This window comes from Laccaria bicolor, genomic scaffold (genome assembly GCF_000143565.1).
Source record: "Laccaria bicolor S238N-H82 LACBIscaffold_31 genomic scaffold, whole genome shotgun sequence".
NCBI lineage: Eukaryota > Fungi > Basidiomycota > Agaricomycetes > Agaricales > Hydnangiaceae > Laccaria > Laccaria bicolor.
Window position 1 is genome coordinate 103,918 of NW_001889902.1, and position 20,661 is coordinate 124,578.

General features: G+C 45.9%; 4 protein-coding genes across 4 annotated transcripts; 1 reads left to right on the forward strand and 3 right to left on the reverse strand.

The window, feature by feature from the left end:
• Positions 1-192: 192 nt before the first annotated feature.
• Positions 193-1,223, reverse strand: LACBIDRAFT_331052 (uncharacterized protein; the record flags this gene model as incomplete). The annotated part of the gene is made up of 5 exons (XM_001885437.1): positions 193-243; positions 279-394; positions 655-860; positions 1,086-1,146; positions 1,193-1,223. 5 exons carry the CDS (start codon positions 1,221-1,223, stop codon positions 193-195), a joined length of 465 nt encoding a protein of 154 aa, XP_001885472.1.
• Positions 1,224-1,729: 506 nt separating this feature from the next.
• Positions 1,730-11,955, forward strand: LACBIDRAFT_331053 (uncharacterized protein; the record flags this gene model as incomplete). The annotated part of the gene is made up of 21 exons (XM_001885368.1): positions 1,730-1,914; positions 2,050-2,555; positions 2,611-2,734; positions 2,793-3,066; positions 3,119-3,663; positions 3,720-4,549; positions 4,963-5,011; positions 5,051-5,082; positions 5,137-6,849; positions 7,234-7,298; positions 7,350-7,564; positions 7,718-7,874; positions 7,928-9,079; positions 9,132-9,361; positions 9,411-9,660; positions 9,914-10,042; positions 10,100-10,525; positions 10,587-10,853; positions 10,954-11,306; positions 11,358-11,543; positions 11,601-11,955. The coding sequence occupies 21 exons, from the start codon at positions 1,730-1,732 to the stop codon at positions 11,953-11,955; spliced, it is 8,043 nt and encodes a 2,680-aa protein (XP_001885403.1).
• Positions 11,956-13,855: 1,900 nt separating this feature from the next.
• LACBIDRAFT_331054 (uncharacterized protein) lies at positions 13,856-15,240 on the reverse strand (the record flags this gene model as incomplete). The annotated part of the gene is made up of 6 exons (XM_001885438.1): positions 13,856-13,971; positions 14,202-14,219; positions 14,295-14,667; positions 14,717-14,782; positions 14,836-14,907; positions 14,953-15,240. 6 exons carry the CDS (start codon positions 15,238-15,240, stop codon positions 13,856-13,858), a joined length of 933 nt encoding a protein of 310 aa, XP_001885473.1.
• A 1,648-nt stretch (positions 15,241-16,888) lies between these two features.
• Positions 16,889-20,094, reverse strand: LACBIDRAFT_331055 (uncharacterized protein; the record flags this gene model as incomplete). The annotated part of the gene is made up of 11 exons (XM_001885439.1): positions 16,889-16,945; positions 17,006-17,345; positions 17,398-17,584; positions 17,637-18,270; positions 18,326-18,997; positions 19,043-19,102; positions 19,163-19,230; positions 19,301-19,361; positions 19,616-19,803; positions 19,848-19,862; positions 20,043-20,094. 11 exons carry the CDS (start codon positions 20,092-20,094, stop codon positions 16,889-16,891), a joined length of 2,334 nt encoding a protein of 777 aa, XP_001885474.1.
• Between the last annotated feature and the right edge of the window lie 567 nt (positions 20,095-20,661).

The window sequence follows — 20,661 nt, forward strand, 5'->3', positions numbered from 1 at the left end:
GTCGTCTCTTGGTTATACTGCAAGACGTTCGGATGACAGACTCATACTACTTTCAAATGCAGGCTCTCTACTTTTGTTGCCTTACGCCCCAATTTTTTTTTGGCGTGCTATTACAGCATTGTACATGCAGGTGCCATTTGTGCCACCATTATTATTTTATCCCTTTCGGGCCACAACTTCTCCGAGTCGCGCTCACTGCCAACTGGTGCCAATTGTCTCCAATTTATGCATGTCAGCTCTAGCCTATTCAATACCATTTCAAAGTGGTAGCAACATACCACAGTATCATTGGCATCAACGTGTGCTGCACCAAAGGTGCCAAACAACATTCCTGTCACACCGGTCTCAGCAGCCTGCTCGGGAGGTTCAAGTTGTTCCGACTCGGAGTCGCTATCTGTGTTGCATTGTCAGCATGACTTGATGCTAGGAGTGGCGTGTCATCTCATACTGGCAACTGTGTGACAATGTTCAGGGTAGTCTTGGATGGGGAAACTCATCTGGCACTCCGTGGGACTGGGCAGTGGTTCAAGGGGATGCAGAAGGATTTGTAATCTAGTATGACGTTGGGGTGGTTACAGCTCTCCAAAAATTCGGTCCATCTGCAGTCACATGATGCCAAACTGCGACTCCACTGACTCGTCTTCAGTCCCTCACTGTGACCCCTCCACTTCCCCTCCCTGATGATTGCCGTGTTAAATGAAGCATGTCTATCTCGATCTTCTGGAATGCCAAACTCGTCATCGTTTTTGTTCCCTCCAGGCAATAGTACCGATTTACAGTCCGCGACCTTCTGACTCACTGCCTTGCAGATGACTCGGATAAACCTGATCAATTCCTCAACATCGACTCTACAACCGCACCTAGATCACATCAGCCACAAGGGCTTTCCTATTCGACAAGATATTTTGAGACAGAGGTAAGCCACGCTGTAGGGTTTTTTCCGAGTCGACAAGTTTTGATCGCTTTACTAGTAGGTAATCAAGCATTGCAAGGACACTGGCATTGAAAGTTGCGTCTACGACATGATGAACCTGGAGGATGATCATCGAAAGGAATGGCTCCAGATGACGACTGCCCAATCTCACCATAGCGTCCTAGCAGTAGTCGCCCCAAATTCGGATTCAAGGCTGGACTCAGAACACAATCCTGAGGAGGAACTCCGTCCAAACGTTTCAGATCGCCAACAACGTACCACCACATGAGATGACGGAGGACCAGTGCATTCTGTTCAGGTGCGTCGTGGCAAGCGACCCACAGCGGCGTTTGATGCTCATCCATCAAAGCTGTACGACAGCCACGAGTAGACAAGTCGGATAGGAGCTCTCCCCTAGTAAGTAAACTCCAGATCTTGACCAGAAATGATAACTATAGAGGGTCAAAGAGGCGTCCGCGGACTCTCAGATCAAAGAAACTAAGTACCCAGGAGTAAAGCGAAGCGGAGCTTGTTGAAAAACCTTCCTTGTTACACCGTATTCGCAGTCTTTCATCAAGTTCAAGGCCTTGGACTGGCAACATCGAAGACGAAAATACGCGCCGATACTGTTGACTCGGAAGAAGTTAAGGCCATGAAGCAAGGATGGGGGGCTCAAGTGCTCGAGTGAGTCCAGAAATTGGTTCTTACTATGTTCGGCTTCATTTGCGAACAGGGACTCGTCTGGGAGCTCTTCAATAAGGACAGCAAGCACAACTGCCTGGAACAATAGAAGGTATGCACTTGAAAGCGATCGACATGTCGGGCTTACCTCTTTTTACAGATATCGTAGACGAGATTCAGTGCAGAGGCCTCCAAAGTGAATGTCCACAAGGGAGACCACAGGCGCTGGACAGACTGCTTCTGTGGCAAACACAAGACCAACTTTTGGGGGTAGCGATTGAACTGGAACGCATGCCGCACATAGTCACAGCCGGAATCAAGTACATGCTCGCCGTGCAGTGGAGGGAAGCGGCTCAGACATTGATATATCCACGGAATGGTATGGAGGTTGAATCCTGCGATATCTATGATTTCTAGCATACTTGCTGCTCCCTTGCCTTCTGGACATCTGTCAGTTGTGTATGGGCACCGTCAACGCAGGCTTTCATTGTTTTGCTGGGCTACCATAACATCGATGTGTCTGTCGGTCATACGGAAGACGTGCCAACGGTGTGCAAGCGAGACCCGGATGCAAGCGCGGATCAGGCCCACAAGTTTACGCAACGATTTATCGCTAAACATTATACTCAACAGAGAAAAGTTGATGATCAATCTGAGACTGTGGCTATCACTCTCCTAAATTTAACAGTCACACCTCAGACACCCTCAGCTCGTTACCTCGATATGCTGGAACATCAAAGCGGTTACTCTGAATGCCCCGTAGTCAATGGTGCCCGCAACCCGGAAGCACCAAAACTGTTCCAAGTTTTCAACCATCCACAGATGCGGACAGATGCACGGGTGGGCAAACGAGCATTTGTCTATGTAATCGACACCTCTAGGCGGGGCATGCGGAAGGCGCATAAATTCGAACAGCGCCTCAAAGTTCCTCGTGGTGGTGAAAAAGAGGCTCAAGAGGCAGGTACGGCTCCGTTTCTTGCTTTGATTTTGTCTACGAAAATCAACACTCCATGCAGGCTGGTCAGAACTTCGAGAAGGAGATTATCTTTTCAGCCGACCCAAGATTTGGGCTCGCCAGAGAGGAAATGTGGGACTCAGGATTGCTGCACGGGACATTCTCAAGCTATTGGTCACTGGCAGGTTCGGTCTTCTTTACATCATTGTGCACTCTTTTTGACTGAAATGTTGGTCCGATTAGGCGAACAATGTCTGACCAAACAATAACTTCCCTGGACGAAGCGCAACAGACGGTTCTTGGATCACCAGAGACGCGCAACCGAACAGACACTGGAACGGCGTTTGAGCGCGAAGGCCATGCAAGCAAGGTAGGCGACAAGACCGGCCGTGAGTATACGGTTGGTGTATCTTGCGAAGCACCGACTTCCATCGTGGCGCCCACTGCAAAACCAAAGCTACATGGTGTGGATGATGAATTGGATGCTGGGACGCAGATGAGGCTGCAGATACTCAGGGTGAGCCTCTCTTGATTTTAAGCTTGTCATTTTTAGCGATTCTTCGTGATAGGCAGCAAGTGCTGCAGTGGCAGAGTCCCAACGGCAGGCAACGGGCCAAATACCCCAGGCTGTCAATGAACAAGCTACTCGTCTCAATCTGCCTCGCATTGGCCAACACGGCAAAGGATTACTAGGTCCTTTACAGCTCAACTTCGCGCCTGCGGAATCAGCCGATGCAGATGCTGGTTTAGAAACCCTGATGGGCGAGCGTTTCGGAGGCAAGCACGAAGACGGCCGGGACGAACCTGGCTGTTTCACAACGGTTGTTGTGATGTCGGAATACCCTGATGGATATGATCCAGGCCGCTTTTTTTTCCCCATTGCGCAGGTATATGTGACTTGTGCAAAATACACCTGCATCAATTTTTCCGGTCGTCACTACCATGGGAGCTCCCCCATCACTACATCTGATGGTAACCCCGACCCCGCTGCCATCAGATTCGTTGCGGTGGCATACCCGCCAACTACCGCATTCTCTGACTCTGCACGCTTCCCACTGGGTATCCTTTATGATGGGTCGCGCTGGACTATTGGGAAGGAAATCAGGAAGGGCGAGTAAGTTTCTACTCATCTTTCTTCCCTTTATCTTAGGCTAAGGGTTTTTTCTGCAGGCGAATATCGATGTTGCCAAATAAAGAGAAATCATCGGTCAGGGGATCAGTAGAAAGCACCAATACAGCTAAAACGTCAAGTAAAGGGTCACCGGAAGGGCGGCGGGGCACTACCTTCACCCGCGAAGGCTCCACGATAATGGCCCAGCAGGAACACGCTGACTTTATTGTCCGTAACCTGGCCAGCCTAGCGGTCTTTATCATCAGGCAATCGCCCGAACATGCCGACTTTCAGTGTGATATAGATGAGTTTGTTGGGTCTTTTAGTCATGTCGTGGATGGGGTGCGCGTGCGCTGCACACCCTGGAAGAATGGGCCAGGTTGGCGCAACGGTGTTTTTCAGGAGGAGAGTCGAAACAAGCAGGAGCAGCGATGGAATCGCCACCGGCGCAGGCTGGCACAACACATTCCCTCAATGGTGGATACCGGGAAGGTGGAACCTTTTAATCCAGAAGATGAGTCTGATTGGGTTGATGAAGATTTTTCGGACGGAGAGTGGGTTGAAGATCCAAATGACACATACACGCTTGCAGAAGAAATGAGAGACGAGGATATAGAGATGGCTGAGATCGCCGACGCTCTCCTCGATGATGTCTCCACTGGCGATGAAAGAGACTTGTTAGCGTCCCAGCTGGAGCTGGACAGTGATGCCGATTCGGGCGAGTCTGAGATGGACACGGGAGAAGATTTCAGCTCGTCTGATGACAATGTAGCCGAAGCAGGAGACGAAGGCTCTTATGGCTCCGAGGAAGAGGGGGCTTTGGATGACTTGCGAAACAGGCCGGTCAAAACTACTGGTATGGTTATTCTTGCTTTATTTTGTCACGCGAGTAATACCTTTCAGAGAATGGTAAAATCAACAAACAACCGCGCGGCCATGGTTCAGTTGCAAATACGGGCAAGTTCGATCTTTGTAGCTCTTCGATGGGCCACTAATTACTAAGTTCTCTAGCTGCACCCGCACCTGATCCAGCTGCAAATACGGGCAAGTTCGATCCTTGTAGCTCTTCGATGGGTCACTGATTACTGAGTTCTCTAGCTGCACCCACACCATCCAGCCTCGCACCTGGTCCAGTTGCAAATACGGGCAAGTTCAATCCTTATAGCTCTTCGATGGGTCACTGATTACTGAGTTCTCTAGCTGCACCCACACCATCCAGCCTCGCACCTGGTCCAGTTGCAAATACGGGCAAGTTCAATCCTTATAGCTCTTCGATGGGTCACTGATTACTAAGTTCTCTAGCTGCACCCGCACCGTCCAGCCTCGCGCCTGGTCATGTTCCCTTGTATCCGTGCGTTGAGATACAGAAGCAACCTGGTGGGCCGTTTAGCCAGGCTAAGAAGGCATGTGCCAAACGCGCAGGTGGGTAGGAGTGTATTTGAATAATAGGTGTTGTAATGTATGATATGTTTCCAGAGTATCCAGTAATTGCCAAGCTGACACTTGCGGTCCTTGAAGATGAGCTACTGCAAGTTGAGGCCTGTGCCTTGTCCATCTGGTCATCTATTTCAACGCCTGGCGGTGCTCATCAAATACAGACATCGCCGGTTCACCTCGATATGGCTGCGCAGCGTACTTATTTGGAAGATGTCCACTCGTTAATGAATACGCCAGGCGCAGAGAGGAACTTATCTACTGCAGTCCAACTCTTTGCGCAGTTCCGTAATCTAGACATTGCGGAGGCCCAGACAACTATTGATGTTCGCAAAACCCGTGCCAATCTAATGCTTGGAAATTGTGCCCTGTGGACTTGGCTAGATTGCTGGATCCCAGAGCAATGCCGCGGAATGAACGCTAGTTCTTTTCGGTTTGATGGGAGTACAGGGCGACTGGAAGGGGAGGGTTGGCTCCAGTCTCTCTTTTTCGATGCATGCCGCATGATTTTCATCAGAAATACCGAGCCTCGATCCTTTTCGACAACCGAATATGCGGTCGACCTCCCTCCTGCTGTTTGCCGCCTTGCGTCGCGGGTGGTTCCTTTTCATCCTAGCCCTAAGCAGTCTGAAGAAATAGCTATACGAATCACACAGGATGTCATGGCTGGGTGGCTGGGAATGTCAGATTCCACCCGTCGCTGGCCAGCATGGTTTGTGAGCGCGCTATTGGAGACTTTCAATCCAAAGGTGTTATATTTGGACTATATCTGGAAGGCCCATGAAACAATGAAGCGAGGCAGCCTTCTCAAGCAACATAGTCGATCTCCTGATTATACGCAAATGGAGCCTTTCAAGGCAGTACTGCGAACTCACTCTTTACACGATGTTTCTTCCTGGGAGTCTTCATTGACTCACCGCATTGGGCAACTCGTTGAAGCGGACTCAATATTAAATGCACAGAATCTTTTGGCCCATGCCCCATCTTTAAATCATTCAACGCCTCTCCCTTCAGCTATCACTGAAATCCGAGAACAACGTCTTAGAGCCTTTGCAGATTTCATCACCCAGTCGCTTCAAGTCTTCTATTACAAAGTGGAAGCTCCAACTTTCTCTCAAAACCAACAAGGAATGAACTATCGTATCAACAACTCTCAAATTACCAAGTTGCAGCAAGCAATACTCAAAGATCTGGACTTCCTTCTGCCCTTTCGCGAGCATACCCCCTGGAGGCTCAGGCAAAAGGGCAAGGAAGGTCCATTTGATGCAGGGGTATTGGCAGACCCAGCGGCCCTTTTTAGTGCTGTTGTTGGGAGAGTGATTACTTTCAGGACAGAGTTTGGGAGGCAGGAACCCATGTTTTTCAAGGGTCTTATGGGGTGGAGAGAAACCATTGAGGGGATTCATGACGAGAGCTATATCTGCAACCCTCAAGCCTACGGACAAAGCAATCCCAGGCGCAACATTGCGCTCGCCGCCCAGCTATGGAAAGGAGCAGAGGGATGTGACTGGCCTCTGTTTGCGAGCCGGAGTCATGACTTCTGGGAAATCTATGACTTTTTGCGAACTCCAGGAATGTCCCCGCCTCGTTTTCCCCAACTGGGGGATCTTACCGCATATTTGCTCGCTGCTGACTATGCCTATACGTCCGTTGCTCAGAAACCGAGCCTTCATACAATTGCAAAATGCATAACCAGCATTAACCGTGGTGCTGCGGCAGGATTGGAGTTGCTGGGTTACATTCCGGAGCGTGCTCGTACGTCTAGTGGTTCAGCGAAGAAACCCCCGATCGACCAATGCAAAGCGGGGATAGAATCAGTTCATAACTTCTTGAGCAAGTTTCTTACGCCGCAACAGCAGATGGATGTGACTTTTGATTTTATCATGGATGAAAATGCGTTATGCAAGTTTTCTCGCGGGGTGCACCGCAAACTAATTCCATTGTAGACTAAACATGATCATGATCATCTACTTACCGTGACTAGCATGTACCACGTCACTAACTTGAATTTGAACTTATTGTTGGTCACCGTTCGGACTCGGGCCGAGTCTTTCGCACATCCAACTGGCGGTCATGATGCTTCATGATGGTGTGTGACTCAGACACGAACTTGAAGTTGATGCGAACCCGATACTAGAGTCCGAGCCGATGATCATGATAAGTATGATAAGTTCTCTTCCCCCGACCTCGAGACCAAACCGCCGGTAATTCGATACAGCAGATATTTCAGCGGAAAAAATAATCGAAAATGGTAGCTTTATTTGGATGCATCGTGTTCACTAAAGTTGTATTATCGGGCGAAATGCGCGGAAGTTCGACTTGAGGAAGGTTGCTGGAAACTTATGTCACGGTGCTGCCAAGTCCGAGTCAAGCTCAGGACGGCAACGACAATATGCGAGAGATCAGCTACATCTGACTCGACTGACGGTAGTCACACGGAGTCGGAGTCCAAGGCTCACTGCCAGCTGAGGTGGGTTCAATTTCCAACTTCTACTATTCAAGTTACCCTATGTAATCTACTTCCGACAGTTTACATGGAGGAAAAGTCTGCCTAGGCATCCCAGATGGAATCACATCGAGGTCTTTCTGTAATAACTGCGGAGCTGCCTGCAAATACTTGCAGGTGTGGGCGGTCGTTTTCGCAAACCAATAACTTCAACAATCATCTGCGTTCTTGCAAGGTGGTGAAGAACCGTGTGGCCAGAGGTCTTACGAAGGCTAAAGAACTCTGGGAGATTCGAAAACAGCAGCGTAGACAAAAGACAGCTGTCGAAACCCAGGTAAGTCGTTGGCGTTTATCACTGCCCCTTCCTCTAGTAATACCAGATCTCAGGGTTGTACCACACTTCTACATGACAGCCACAAAACGGAAACGAGCGAGAACTTCCAGCATGCCCTAGGCGACAACTCTGTTGTATCTAATGTTGATGTTGTGCCTTCTGACATGCCTATTGCACTTCGAAAGGGTGCACGCAGAGATGTCCCGCAGCCAGCACGCTATCGTGATATCTTGCCTTGCCCAGCTCCCTCCCTTCCGCCCCATGATCTCAGAAGGTCCTCGGAGCATTCTGATCCCTTTGAGGTGGGGGCAAGCAAAAGCCACGTTCAAACATCTATGTCACAGCTTATCCTGCGTTCACCTAGCAATATTTTTGGCCTTGTTCGTGAGTATGTTGGGGGCGAATTCCCTCAACACGACCCAGAAGAACATGTCCAATTTGAAGATCTTTGCACTCGCATCCCCGAAACATTGTCACCTTTGCCTCCTGGGGCAGCAGCACCCCCACAGGACTTCTTTCCATATCCAAATTACAGTTCTTTTCGTCTCGGTGATTGGTATTGGAATGATGGAACTCAGAAAACTCAGGCTACATTCCAGAACCTCGTCCGTATAATCGCGGACCCTCAGTTTGTACCAGCCGATATCCTTCACAACAAGTGGGATCATATCAATGCTGTTCTAGGGGAAAACCAAGCTGACGACGATGAAGACTGGGTGGATGCTGCTGATGAAGGGTGGCGTGTGTCACAGATTAAGATCAGTGTGCCTTTTCACACTGGGGCGACACACCCTGGTGCAAGGATATACGAAGGTGTTCAGTTGTATCATCGTTCACTGGTTGCCGTAATGAAGGAACGAGTCTCCGATCCCCATTACTTCTGTCATTTTCACATTGAACCGTACAAGCTCCTATGGCAGACACGCACAGGTTCGGGTAAGAAAGAAAGCTGTGTATACGGCGAGGTATACACCTCACGGGCCTTTCTTCGGGCTCACACAGAGCTCCTTAGCTCTCCGCGTGAGGAGGGCTGCGAGTTGCCTCGCGCCATATGTGCATTCATGTTTTGGTCAGATGCTACACACCTCACATCTTTCGGTAACACAAAACTCTGGCCTGTATACGTATACTTCGGTAACGAGTCCAAATATCGTCGTGGAAAACCAAGCTTCAAATCCTGCAACCATGTTGCATACCTCGAGAAGGTAGATTTCTATATCCCATCTCATTACCATGTCTTTCTAAACAGTCTTCCAGCTACCCCCTTCCTTTAATGACTTTGCTTCAAAGTTTACCGGTGGGAAAGGACCGACAAGTCAATTCTACACACATTGTGGGCGGGAATTCTTCCACGAACAGATGAAAGCTCTCATCGATGATGAATTTGTTTATGCATGGGAGCATGGGATTGTTATCAGATGTGGCGACGGTATCTCTCGACGGTTTTATCCGCGGATCTTCACATATTCCGCAGATTATCCAGAAAAGTGAGTGTTACCTGTTTGGTTGGAGAAGCTTGATCTAACCCCTTCCTAGGATCCTTTTAGCTAGTATTCGCGACAAAGGAGCCTGCCCTTGCCCGCGTTGCCTAGTCCCTAAGATGGAGATTAGCAAGTTGGGATCTACAGAAGATCGTCAAAAAAGGAAGTCTTCAGCAAGAGTGGATGACGTGGGGCGGCGCCGCAACGTTGCCAAGGCGAGGAATCTGATCTACAAAGAAAACAATAGGGTAAATGGTGCCACTGTAGAAAGGATTTTAAAAGAGGCGTCTTTGGTCCCCAACCAAGTAAGTCCATAAACTGCAGCCGCACTAGTGTTATCTTATTCGCAACCAAAGAATGCATTTTCCGACAACTTAAGTCATCTTGGGTTCAATTTTTTTCAGATGCTGGCTGTTGATTTGCTGCATGAATTTGAACTGGGAGTGTGGAAGGCATTATTCACTCATCTTCTCCGTATCCTGGCAGCAATCAATCCAGATTTGCTAAATGAACTTGACCGAAGGCAAGTTTCCCTCCAAAGTTTGTACCGTGCCCTAGAGTATTGAACGCAAATGTAAAAGATATCGACAAATCCCAACCTTCGGCAAGGGCACCATTCGAAAGTTTTATTCCAACACTTCTCAAATGAAGAAGTTGGCCGCTCGCGACTTTGAGGATATTTTGCAAGTCAGTCATCTCTAATAGTTGAACCCTGTGATTTCAACTTTCTTAACGCATCCTCAGTGTGCATTACCCGTGTTTGATGGCTTGCTGACTGGCGACAATCAAACTTCAGTCATGCGCTTATTATTCATTTGCGCTCACTGGCATGGACTTGCTAAACTTCGCATGCACTCCGACCCAACACTTCAGCTGCTTGATGATCTGACAACTGAAATTGGAAGCTCGTTACGTGAGTTTTCAAGCATTGTTTGCCCCTCCTACAAAACTCGCGAACTCCCTCGTGAACTGGAGGCACGACATCGCAGAGCTGCCAAACAGTCAAAAGCTGATGATGTCGCCGCACGAGGTGTTGATCTAAGCAATGCAGGCCAAACTGGACCACGTATCAAAAAGTATAACATAGACACCTACAAGCACCACTCGCTTGGAGACTACGTCAATGAAATTCGAGAAAGAGGGACAACAGATTCGTATAGCACTGAGCCCGTGAGCTATGTCATCGGTTATATATTCATTGCTGGCATTATGGCTTACAAGTCTTTACCAGGGAGAATTGGAACACCGAACTCCGAAGGCGAGGTATCGAAGGACCGACAAAAAGCTTTTTATCAAGCAATTGACACAGATTGAACGGCGCCAAACCCGTTTGCGGCGCCTCAGAAGAAATTACTTTCCAACTTCACCCCTATCTCACAGTAATAAGGAGAGATTGAACGGATCGGCCAAGGATCACCATCACATAGGAAAATCCGAAGCTCTCTATGAAGATATTGGCTCGTTTCTTCGGACTCGTGATGATGACCCTGCCACAAAGGTGAACTTTTACCCAACCGCTTGAAGGCAAAACGTTACTAAGCACCACATCTCAGAATTTTCTCCCAAAACTCAAAGCACATTTGCTCCCTCGCATCCAGGCTGCTAGAGTGCCATCCGATCTGGCCTATCTGAATCAAGTTCAAGCTCCCCTGCACACTGTAGAACCCCAGACGCTCGACAATGTGCTTTTCAAGTTTAATCGCCTCTACTTTCACAATACCATGTGCGTCAATTACACAACATATGACATTCGCCGGGCTCAAGACACCATCAACGTGAACACTGAGCGCCGAGATATAATGGTTTTGTCAAAGAGTGACAGTTCTGGTACTGATGATTCTGATGAGTCATTGGCCTTCATATACGCAAGGGTTTTGGGGATTTGTCATGTCAATGTGGTCCAAACTGGTGCCGCAACGCCAGACTACACTCCTCAAAGATTCAACTTCTTGTGGGTTAGATGGTTCAGAAGGGTCTCACCTGGCAGTTGGTGAGCACACAGACTAGAACACGTCTCGTTTCCACCCATGGCTGATGAATCTTCGTTCGGGTTCCTAGATCCTAATGATGTCGTTCGGGCATGTCACGTCATTCCAGCGTTTTCGCTTGGGGTACGGTATCCTGACAGCCAGGGTCTCTCGGTCTGCGCCCGAGATTCTACAGACTTTTGCCAATATTATATTGGCCGGTAAGTCATGCACCACATTTCACATGGAGTTATTGAATCTAACTTCATGCTTGCCAGATTTGCAGATCGGGATATGTTGATGCGCTATCATGTTGGCCTCGGAATTGGCCATGTCGGCAGTAACAATGGGGTCCTCCATTCACATGTCATTGGGAGCGAGGCTGGCCATAACTCAAACTTAGAGGTTGTTGAGAACATGGACCATCAACCTCACAGTCTGGAGTCGGGTGATGAAGTTGAAGTCGAGGACCAGCTGGCAAATTCTGACCATCATGATGACTCTTCAAACAATGATTCGGAGGATGATCTTGACGATGGGTATGGATCAGATGATGATTATGATACGTCTCATGCTAGGGACTCAGACCCCGGTTCAGAATCTTTTGGCTCTGAGTCAGAGTATGATGACTAGGACAAGATTCCTTTTTATATATTGTGGCTCTATTCAGAACGATGCCGCCTTTTTCAACTACAAGTTAAGCAGAGTCATAATCAAAGTTTTGTGTCTATGCCCAGCATTAATAAGTTGACTCCCGCCGTTGCGTAGCTTCCATGGCCATCACAAACATTGTCAAACAATGATAACTTCACTTTTTTTTTGGTTTCAATAGTGACGGTGTCCATTTCGCTGGTGAATTTGTAATGGGGACTGGATTCATTTGATAACTTCACAGCATAGGATCAACTCAGCGAAGGTTACTATGAGAGGCATCAGGCAGATTTTGAAGAGTTTTATAACTCAGTTCAATGTAGTGCCAGTGCTGCAAAATTTGTTTCCTTCTTGTAGCCAGTTTTTAGAATTATGAAGCACGGGAGATTACAGTGATGTAGGTTGAAAATTATCATGCCGTGTCAGGTCATGCAGCCTCCACATACCATTTTCTTGGCCTACTTACTACATTATTTGTATCCTTCTTGGAAGCACAAGTTATTTCAAGGACCATAGAAGGTAGGTTGAAATTTATTCTCCCTTGCTATGTCTCTTCCACATTGGTAGGCTAGTGCTGGAATATTTACATTTGAGTCATAACTAAATTCTCAGAATTATGGAGTATTGCAAGGTTATTTCAGGCACCCCAAAAATAGGTTGAAGCTTGCGTAGTCACTGTGGGCTTGCCATAATCATCTTAGTTACTTGCCGCTTCTTGAGACTGGGCTACCAGAATTGCAAGATCATTGTAGGCTACTATGGGCTTACTGTGCCATTTCGATCAATTCGGCAGTAACGCGTAACGGCACCTCCAAAATCGCCGAAATGTAACGGAGGTAACGGTCGTTTGAGCCAAGTGCCGAATGCGTTTAAAAAATGTAAAAAAAAGCTTTGAAAATCACCAAAAAATCGTAAAAAAAATCTCTAGTCTCTACTAATTGTGTAGCGCTTTGAAAGAAAAAAATTGTAAACCCTGCGATTTGTATTAGATTACATATAAAATTCTCCTAGCTGCCGAAAAAAAATCTATGTAACGGTCATCTCCCCCACCTGCTGAAATCAAAATTTCGGCAGGCATGTAACGCGTAACATGGCCTGCCGAATTGATCGAAATGGCACAGTATCAAAATTGATTTTCTGGCCATATTGCTAAATTGTTTGCATAATGCTTGTCACAGATCACCTTCTTTCCAGAGTGCTTATGAAACTGTGTATAACTTTGCTTGAGGACAAACATCATCAAGAAAAATCAAGTGCCGGTACCTAGCGCTGGAATACTTATATCCTCTTTATAACCAGCTTTTCAGGATTATAGAATATTGGCAAAGTTTTGTAGGATGTCTGGAAGGGAGGTTGAAATTTATCCTCTTTTGTTATGGGTCTGCCACAATTTTAGTAGTCGGCCTCTTTTTGTTTCCATGCTGTCAGAATTATAGAGTATTGGCCAGCTATTGTAGGAAGTGTGAAATATGGGTTGAAAATTATTCTATCTTGGCATAAGTACTCCACAATTGTTGCTGTTGGCCTAGTAATAGAATATTTTTATCCCACTTGTAACCAATTATAGAATATTGGCAAGTCATGGTAGGAGGTCTGTAAAGCAGGTTGAAAAATATTTTTCTTTGTCATTGTCTGCCAGAATTCTAACGGTTGGCCTCTTTGTGTAACTAGGCTATCAGAATTGCAAGATTTTAGTATATAATGCAGAATTTTATCCACAGCTTATAATAATTCATTTGTTGGGCCTACAACTGAAATTGTTGCACAATGCTTACTATAATTCACCAAATTTTCACACTAACTCTACACGTATATCTCGCATTATCAAAAAAGCCAAAGCAGTGCCACATTGTCTTGACATGACAAATACTATCTGGCAAAATCAAGTCCCCGTGATTTTCCTGATGGCAGCGCGCCTTCGGGCGCAAAGCCCGCTACGGCGATTATGTAAAGTGCGGCGACCAATCCCAATAATGGTAGAGACGAATGTCAATAATACTATTGTATACAAATTTGGAGATATACAAGTAGTACAATATTGATAAATCATAGTCAGTTTGCTGCCGTGGTTGAGAGTCTTGAATGTGTATCAATGATTGTCGTCATCCGTGTCAGAATGGTCATCGTTCCATCCAAAGGTAACCCATGAACCCCACACAAACTCAACAAAGTAGGACAATCCATGTGATCATAATTGGAAAAAAAGTTGGACAGCTGGTAAAACGTACAGGGATCACGCAACATATCTAGACGATGTTCATAAAACGCGAGCATGTTTGACTCTGAACAAGCCTGTTCTTTTCAAAAGCCCAACAACAGACATAAATCCTGGAATATCCCAGAAGGGAGCTCGGAACGTCGAAACAATGCTAACACTTCTTCAGAAAGAGAGGTGGCAAGAGACACCATACTTGTCGACATCTGCACAACAGCGCGACAATTGGTCATTGCACGACGATGGCAATGACCATAAAAAAGATGATGAACAAGAGCAGCTCGACGGGCATCACCACTGAGACCCTCATACAAAACACCATGAAGTCTAAGTGCCTCCACAACAGCAGAGCTGCTGCCACCCAACACGAAAAATGAAGAGCTCGGGTCACAGATTAAAGATTTAAATTGAACATGTTCCGTGTTTAAATTGTCAATGTGCAGAGAGCAATTTGGTAGATCAATGGTTGGCAATGGCCCCTAGATGTCCTTGTGATTATAACACTTAAGTCAAGGCGTGTCAACTTACAGCTGGCTCCACGCATTCATGACCCCCACTGTCGCCGCCACCAGAGGACCCGTGCCCGGCTGGAGGCTAAAACACTTATCAATAACAGAAAGGGCATTGTACCATGAGACAATGCTTACAGATGCGGACCTCCGAGATGTCTGTTCTCTGACTTCGAAGGCAGGGATAGGACCATGAACAATGGAACATTGCTGAAATATGTGTCAACAACTGTTCAAGTCCCAAGATAAACGTACCAATGCCACGGGAAAGATAACACCTGTAGCCAAGCCGAGCTCCTTCATCAGGCCCTTCCAGTCTCCACCCAACACCAAGTCAAACTCTTGATGTTTGCCTGAGACAAGCAGAGACATAATACATGTAGGCCAGCTATCGCCAATCTTCACGGAGACTGCAAGATCAGCACACTCCCCAGAGAAAGACAAGCCCAAACAGTTTGAGCAAGCAATGGACACATAGGATCGAGGACCACAGGAAAGCTCAGCAGAAACGGGAGAGCCGTCGAGCTCGAAACAAAAGGACATGGTGGAGGAACACGAGAAAGAGGAAGGCTCGAACCCAAACCGAGTCACTCAGAAGGGGCCAAACATGGCTAAACTTACCCACGCAAGAGCTTTGCTGGCCCATAGGATAAGACCCGCTAACTACGTAGTGGGCATACACTTTTGACCAACTAATATCTCACTCAATACTACATCAATCTTTGTGAAATAAATTGTAACATGCACTATAGGTTCACATCTACCGTATTACAAAATTTGGGAACAATTGAAGCAGTATTGGTGCTGCTGTGAAGTTTTCAAAATGGACTGTTTTTGGAAATTGCTGCAATACAGTCACACCACCCAATGATACACTCATAATTTTGACTTTTCTTCCTGACCTGTGGTTCAAACATTCTGAAATTTGGTAGGGTTATAGAGTGTAATTTATCTCAAATATTCATGTAGTTTTTATGGCTGAATGTTGTACTTCAAATTGTTGGATGCAATTTCTCAGTTTCAGCGTATCATTAGCAGGTGGATGACTGTAGCAGAAATTCCGGATTTCATCCCATTTACGATTGATTTACGATCTTTTGGCAGCGAAACGACATCAAAAGCTGATTGTCACATAAGGTTATTGTGCAATTGCTAGAGTCAACTAAGCGTCAATGCCCTCACGTCATCTCCAGAGCAAACCCCAAGAGCACCAAGTTGCAGAGGTGAGCCGACCTGCAGTCCATCCCAGTTCCAAGTCCAGTCATTCACCAGCAGTGGTTACCTCTCTCCTACCACAGCATAGCCTTCCAGAAGCCTGATCTTTGACTGGTTACAGTCCTCATTGGGCGCACTGTGATCGTGCATGAGTACTGAGTACCTGAACCTCTCGGAGTTGGACGCGGGGCCACACAGCACCTGAAGGCAATGAAGAGCAGGTTTGTCAGCTGCTAAGAAAGCACCGGGAGGCATGGAACTTCCAGAATTCTGGACTGTGGATCAGTCAATGGTGATACGAATATACTACGTCAGGTTCAATAGGGCTGCTGTGGAAATTTGGTGAGAACATCTTGTAACTTGTTGCAACGAATCAACCGGTTTACTCCCAGTCCACTTCTGCCATACAGTGCAACAGTCACCAGACCTCGAAGGGAAATAGACTCCCGCTGTTCAAAAATATCCACCGTATTGAACACTGCAGCATTGTCCACACTCACCTCATTGTTAATGCTGGGTGAGCCACTGGGCCGGGACACACATGATCTCTTGTCCTCCATAGAGGACCTGCCGTCACCTTCTTACCATTGCGCTGACCAGACACCTTGGAAGAGGTTTGTTTTTGGTAGCACCTGGGGTGTTCCGCTTTAATGCTGCTTTTAACCTCACTTCAATCTCCTGTTTTGCCCTCCTGCTGCGCCTGTTGAACAACTCTTTGTGATTCGATGTCTTGACTCACCGATTCGGGTTCAACCTTGCCTAGCAGGCTTGGTGGTGAGCTTGAAAAACCTCTGGCATGAAAGCTTCCTCTGACTCTTCCGCATAGGGAATAAAAAAGTAGACCCTGTGGAACTAGGATTCAATGCTGGACAACGGCAGTCTTGAATGGATGTTAGAATGTCAAAATTTGCTTTATTGTATGTATATTCTAAAGTGTATGGCTTGTGAAAATAATCTCTTTTCAACAAAATGGGTGTCACTTCAAGTAAAAGTCGTCCTTGAATTTGAACTTTGAAATGTTGATCCATTCCAGCTAGATATGTAACAAAGTTTGTCAGTCATTTAATTACTGTGGAAGGGTGGTACAACTTACCCCATCTGAGGCAATCTCAGGTTGATGCAGCTTATGATCTTCATCACTGGTAATGATAACATATCTCCTGTACTCTGTCATAATAGCCAACTGTTTTTGCATTTCCTTGAGGTCGGACTCGATTGCTTTGTCAATAAGCCCGTTCCACTGGAATACTGGTGCATTTTTGAACTTTTCTTCCAGACCCCCAATAGCAATTTCAAGGACATCTCGAGCTGAGGGTGGTTGTAGCTTGAAAAAATTCTGAATCCAACCATCATTGACTTTTTTGGGGCTGTTCAAGAGAGCCGTCACTCCCTCCTCAATGAACTTCAAAACCCAGGTGTAGAGGAAATGTCCCCTAGGTGTCAACAGCTCAGTTATTTTTTGGGAGATGAGGATCTCAAACTTACTGATCATATTTTTTCAAAATCAAGGGATCTCCATCTCCATCCATACAAGACAATTTTGCCAGCATGCCAAGAGCTTGTGGAAGGATATAAGAAACCCACAATGGGTGATTGTGAATTTTTCTCAAAACATCCATTACTTGAAGTGGATTTTTGAGGAAAGCATGGGGAGTAAATGTAACAACTCCTCCTGAGGAAGAAAATTTAAGTGATAGAGTGAGTAAAATAAAAACCCATCATACCACATGGATCAAGTTCTCGAATCCCCCAGAAGACTTTTGGTATGGCTTCAGAAGTTCCATAAGTATAGAACTGTACCCTGTGTGGATAGCCCCGCCTTCTGTTCACAAGCTCAGGAATCATATGAATAGTTTCAAAGCTTGAAACATGCACAAAAATGACTCGAGCATTTCTTTCATAACCAACCAGCCTTCCATATGTGGTTTCCAGGATGTCCCTGAGCATTGAGGTCTCCTGGGCACTAGCCTCACTGTCATTAAGTGTCTTCCACCAGATAGAAAAGGTTCTATCTTTCACTGTATCATGAAAGAATTCATAAAGTTTATGAGGGAAGCCCAGCATTTGGATGGCAAGGACAAATTTTCTTCTGGCTTGGAGAAAGTTTTCTTGTTGTTTGATGTCAGGAGCATCTGCATGGGTCAAAGGCCTTTGGGGGAATGCTTTGAAAGGGCTGAGACAATGGGTGTGATGTTGAAGTCTCCATAGGACAATGGCTGCAGTCAAATGTTCACCAGTAACTCCATTGACATTTGATGGAACTTGAAGGAGATTGTGAGGGTTAGATTGTAAAGCTTCAGGCATAAAAACAATATGCCCAATCAGGTGACCATGAGATGTGAGAGGTAGCAAAGCAACCTTATAGAAATGAGATATGATCATTCAAACTTTCTGAAATTACAATAGAACTTACCTTTCTTGCTTTTGTCATCATCTTTACAACTAGAGAGAATAAGGCTGCATCTCTCGGAGTATGAGGGCCAAACTGGCCAAACTGGCAAGGAAGTTTACAGCTTTGAGAGAAAATGTAGAAATCTTCTACATCATGAAAGCTCATAAACTGAACCTTCTTTGATTCTGATAGGATGTTTGCCATTTCTAGCCTCTTGAATTTGGATGTAGTTTTTTTGAGAAGAGCAATATTGCAGATGAACTGCATTGTTCGAGATTGGGTAGGCCCAGCATTATGTCTCATTTCAAGTGGACCAGCCCATGAGCTCTTCTGGGAGCTGCTTGAAGCTATGTTTCTTGCAAGGATGGGTACCAAAGCACCCTGGCTAAGAATTTGTTTTGTTGAAAGGCCAGAGACTATGTGAGTGGAATGGGAGTGATGGCTTGGTAGTTCATTTAACCTCGATGGTGGTAGAAACATTGTCAGAGGGTGCTTTTTCTGAACAGGAGGTCCAGGAAGTCTGTCAGTGATGATAGCCTGGAGAGAGGGAGCCTTTGGAGAATTTGGTGGTGGTGGGTCATCCACGGCCATATGATCATGGTCTTCTGGTGACAATCTTTCTGGTGAACCACCAAACAGAGAGTTTGAGGAGGATGGTGAGGGCAATTGAAGCATAACTTCAAACTTTTTCCACTAAATTGAGTGATTGGATAAGCAGAAAATCCAAACTTCACATACCTCTTTGCCCAGAGCTCCCTCAAATGAAGTTTCAGCTTCAGTAGTCAAGGCCTGTTTATCCTGTTTTTTTTTCCACCTTGTAAATTCCAGTGTAAGAGATAAGATAAAGATTTAACTTACTATTGCAGCATCTTTCCTTCTATTGACAACCACAGTTGATTGTGGAGATATGTCACCCTCAGGCTCATCTTGAAATATTCCCTTCAAAGTGAATTAATAGATATTTTCAATGCATAGTTGGTGCTGTAAGTTTCCTACCTTTCTTTTCAGAGTTTGTGACAATGGGACACTTGGTGATGATCTTGAAATCACAATTGGTCTAATCATTTCCATCCTCTATAACAAATTTTCAATATTAATTGTCCTTGAGGACATTTAACCTATTGACATGAGAGATATCACCTTTTTCACTGGTGTTTCTTTTTCAACATTTTCTTCCTGCATACATTGAGCAAACAGCTCTTTCTCTTTTTCTAAAACAAAGTACTACAGTTAGAGTAATGGGTTATGATGATCTCTTCCACTCAACTGATCCATGGAGGTAGTGCTTTCAGGCTTCAGCTCTGTCCCCACCTTACAGCAATATGGATTGGGAATGCTGAGATGCTTCCAGAAACCTGCAACAAGGCGCTCAAACCCCACAAGACCATTTTCTGGCTCCCAGCTGTCCAGACAGAATAGGAGACCCCAGTAAACAGTGGAAGAATTTGAGTCAATACCTGTTTTCACTGCTATCATAACCAGCCCACTGAATAGCAAGTCTGTAAGACAAAGTGGGATGTCCCAGGTAATATATATCACATACCTTCACGAAGTATTCCTGTGAGGATAGAGATACTTCAATTCCACGAGGAAAGGAAATGGAGGATACATGACGCACGATGCCCTTTCCATCTTCTCGCCCTTTTGCTTGATCATCATGTACAATTCGAGCCTTTGTAATGACCTCTGGTCATGGCCACCATGAACCCTGCTGAATACCCAACAAAAAATTACGCACCAACTTCATAAAGTACTCTTCGTCGCTTCGAGACTTGTTTTGACTTGTCCATTGTGAAGTTTGCCTCTTGAAGTGCTTTGTAATGAAGGAAGTTTGCAATCGGTCACTACTTAAGCAAGAGTGAAAAGGAGTTCAGGTTGATAAAAAGAGAAATAATACCGAACACGGAGGGTATTTTGACGACGATACGCTGGATTGTTTGAAGTTGATGAGATCGATGAATTTGCCGAAGTTGACATTCCCACGTCACTCGACGGTCAACGTTTCAATTTTCCCTTTGTCGACCATGCTACATAGTGAAAGACAAATCCATCTCTGGATGGGCTTGCATCCACACACATACAACATTAATATACACACGAAAGTGCTATGACTTACACTACTATGTTTGTTCAGGTGTTTGAAACCCATCAGGAGTTTGAAACTGCACATTATCTTGCCTTCCGCTTACCTTAGGATCTTGTAAATTTCAGGGAAGATGTATTTATGCATGAGATTTACTATTCCAAATTTTCAGAGGGAGATTCGAAGATTTGTGCTCTGGAGGCATGACTTTGTGCTTTTCATTACACCAACCAAACAAAAGTATTGGAATGTTTTCTCAGATCCCTTTGGATCG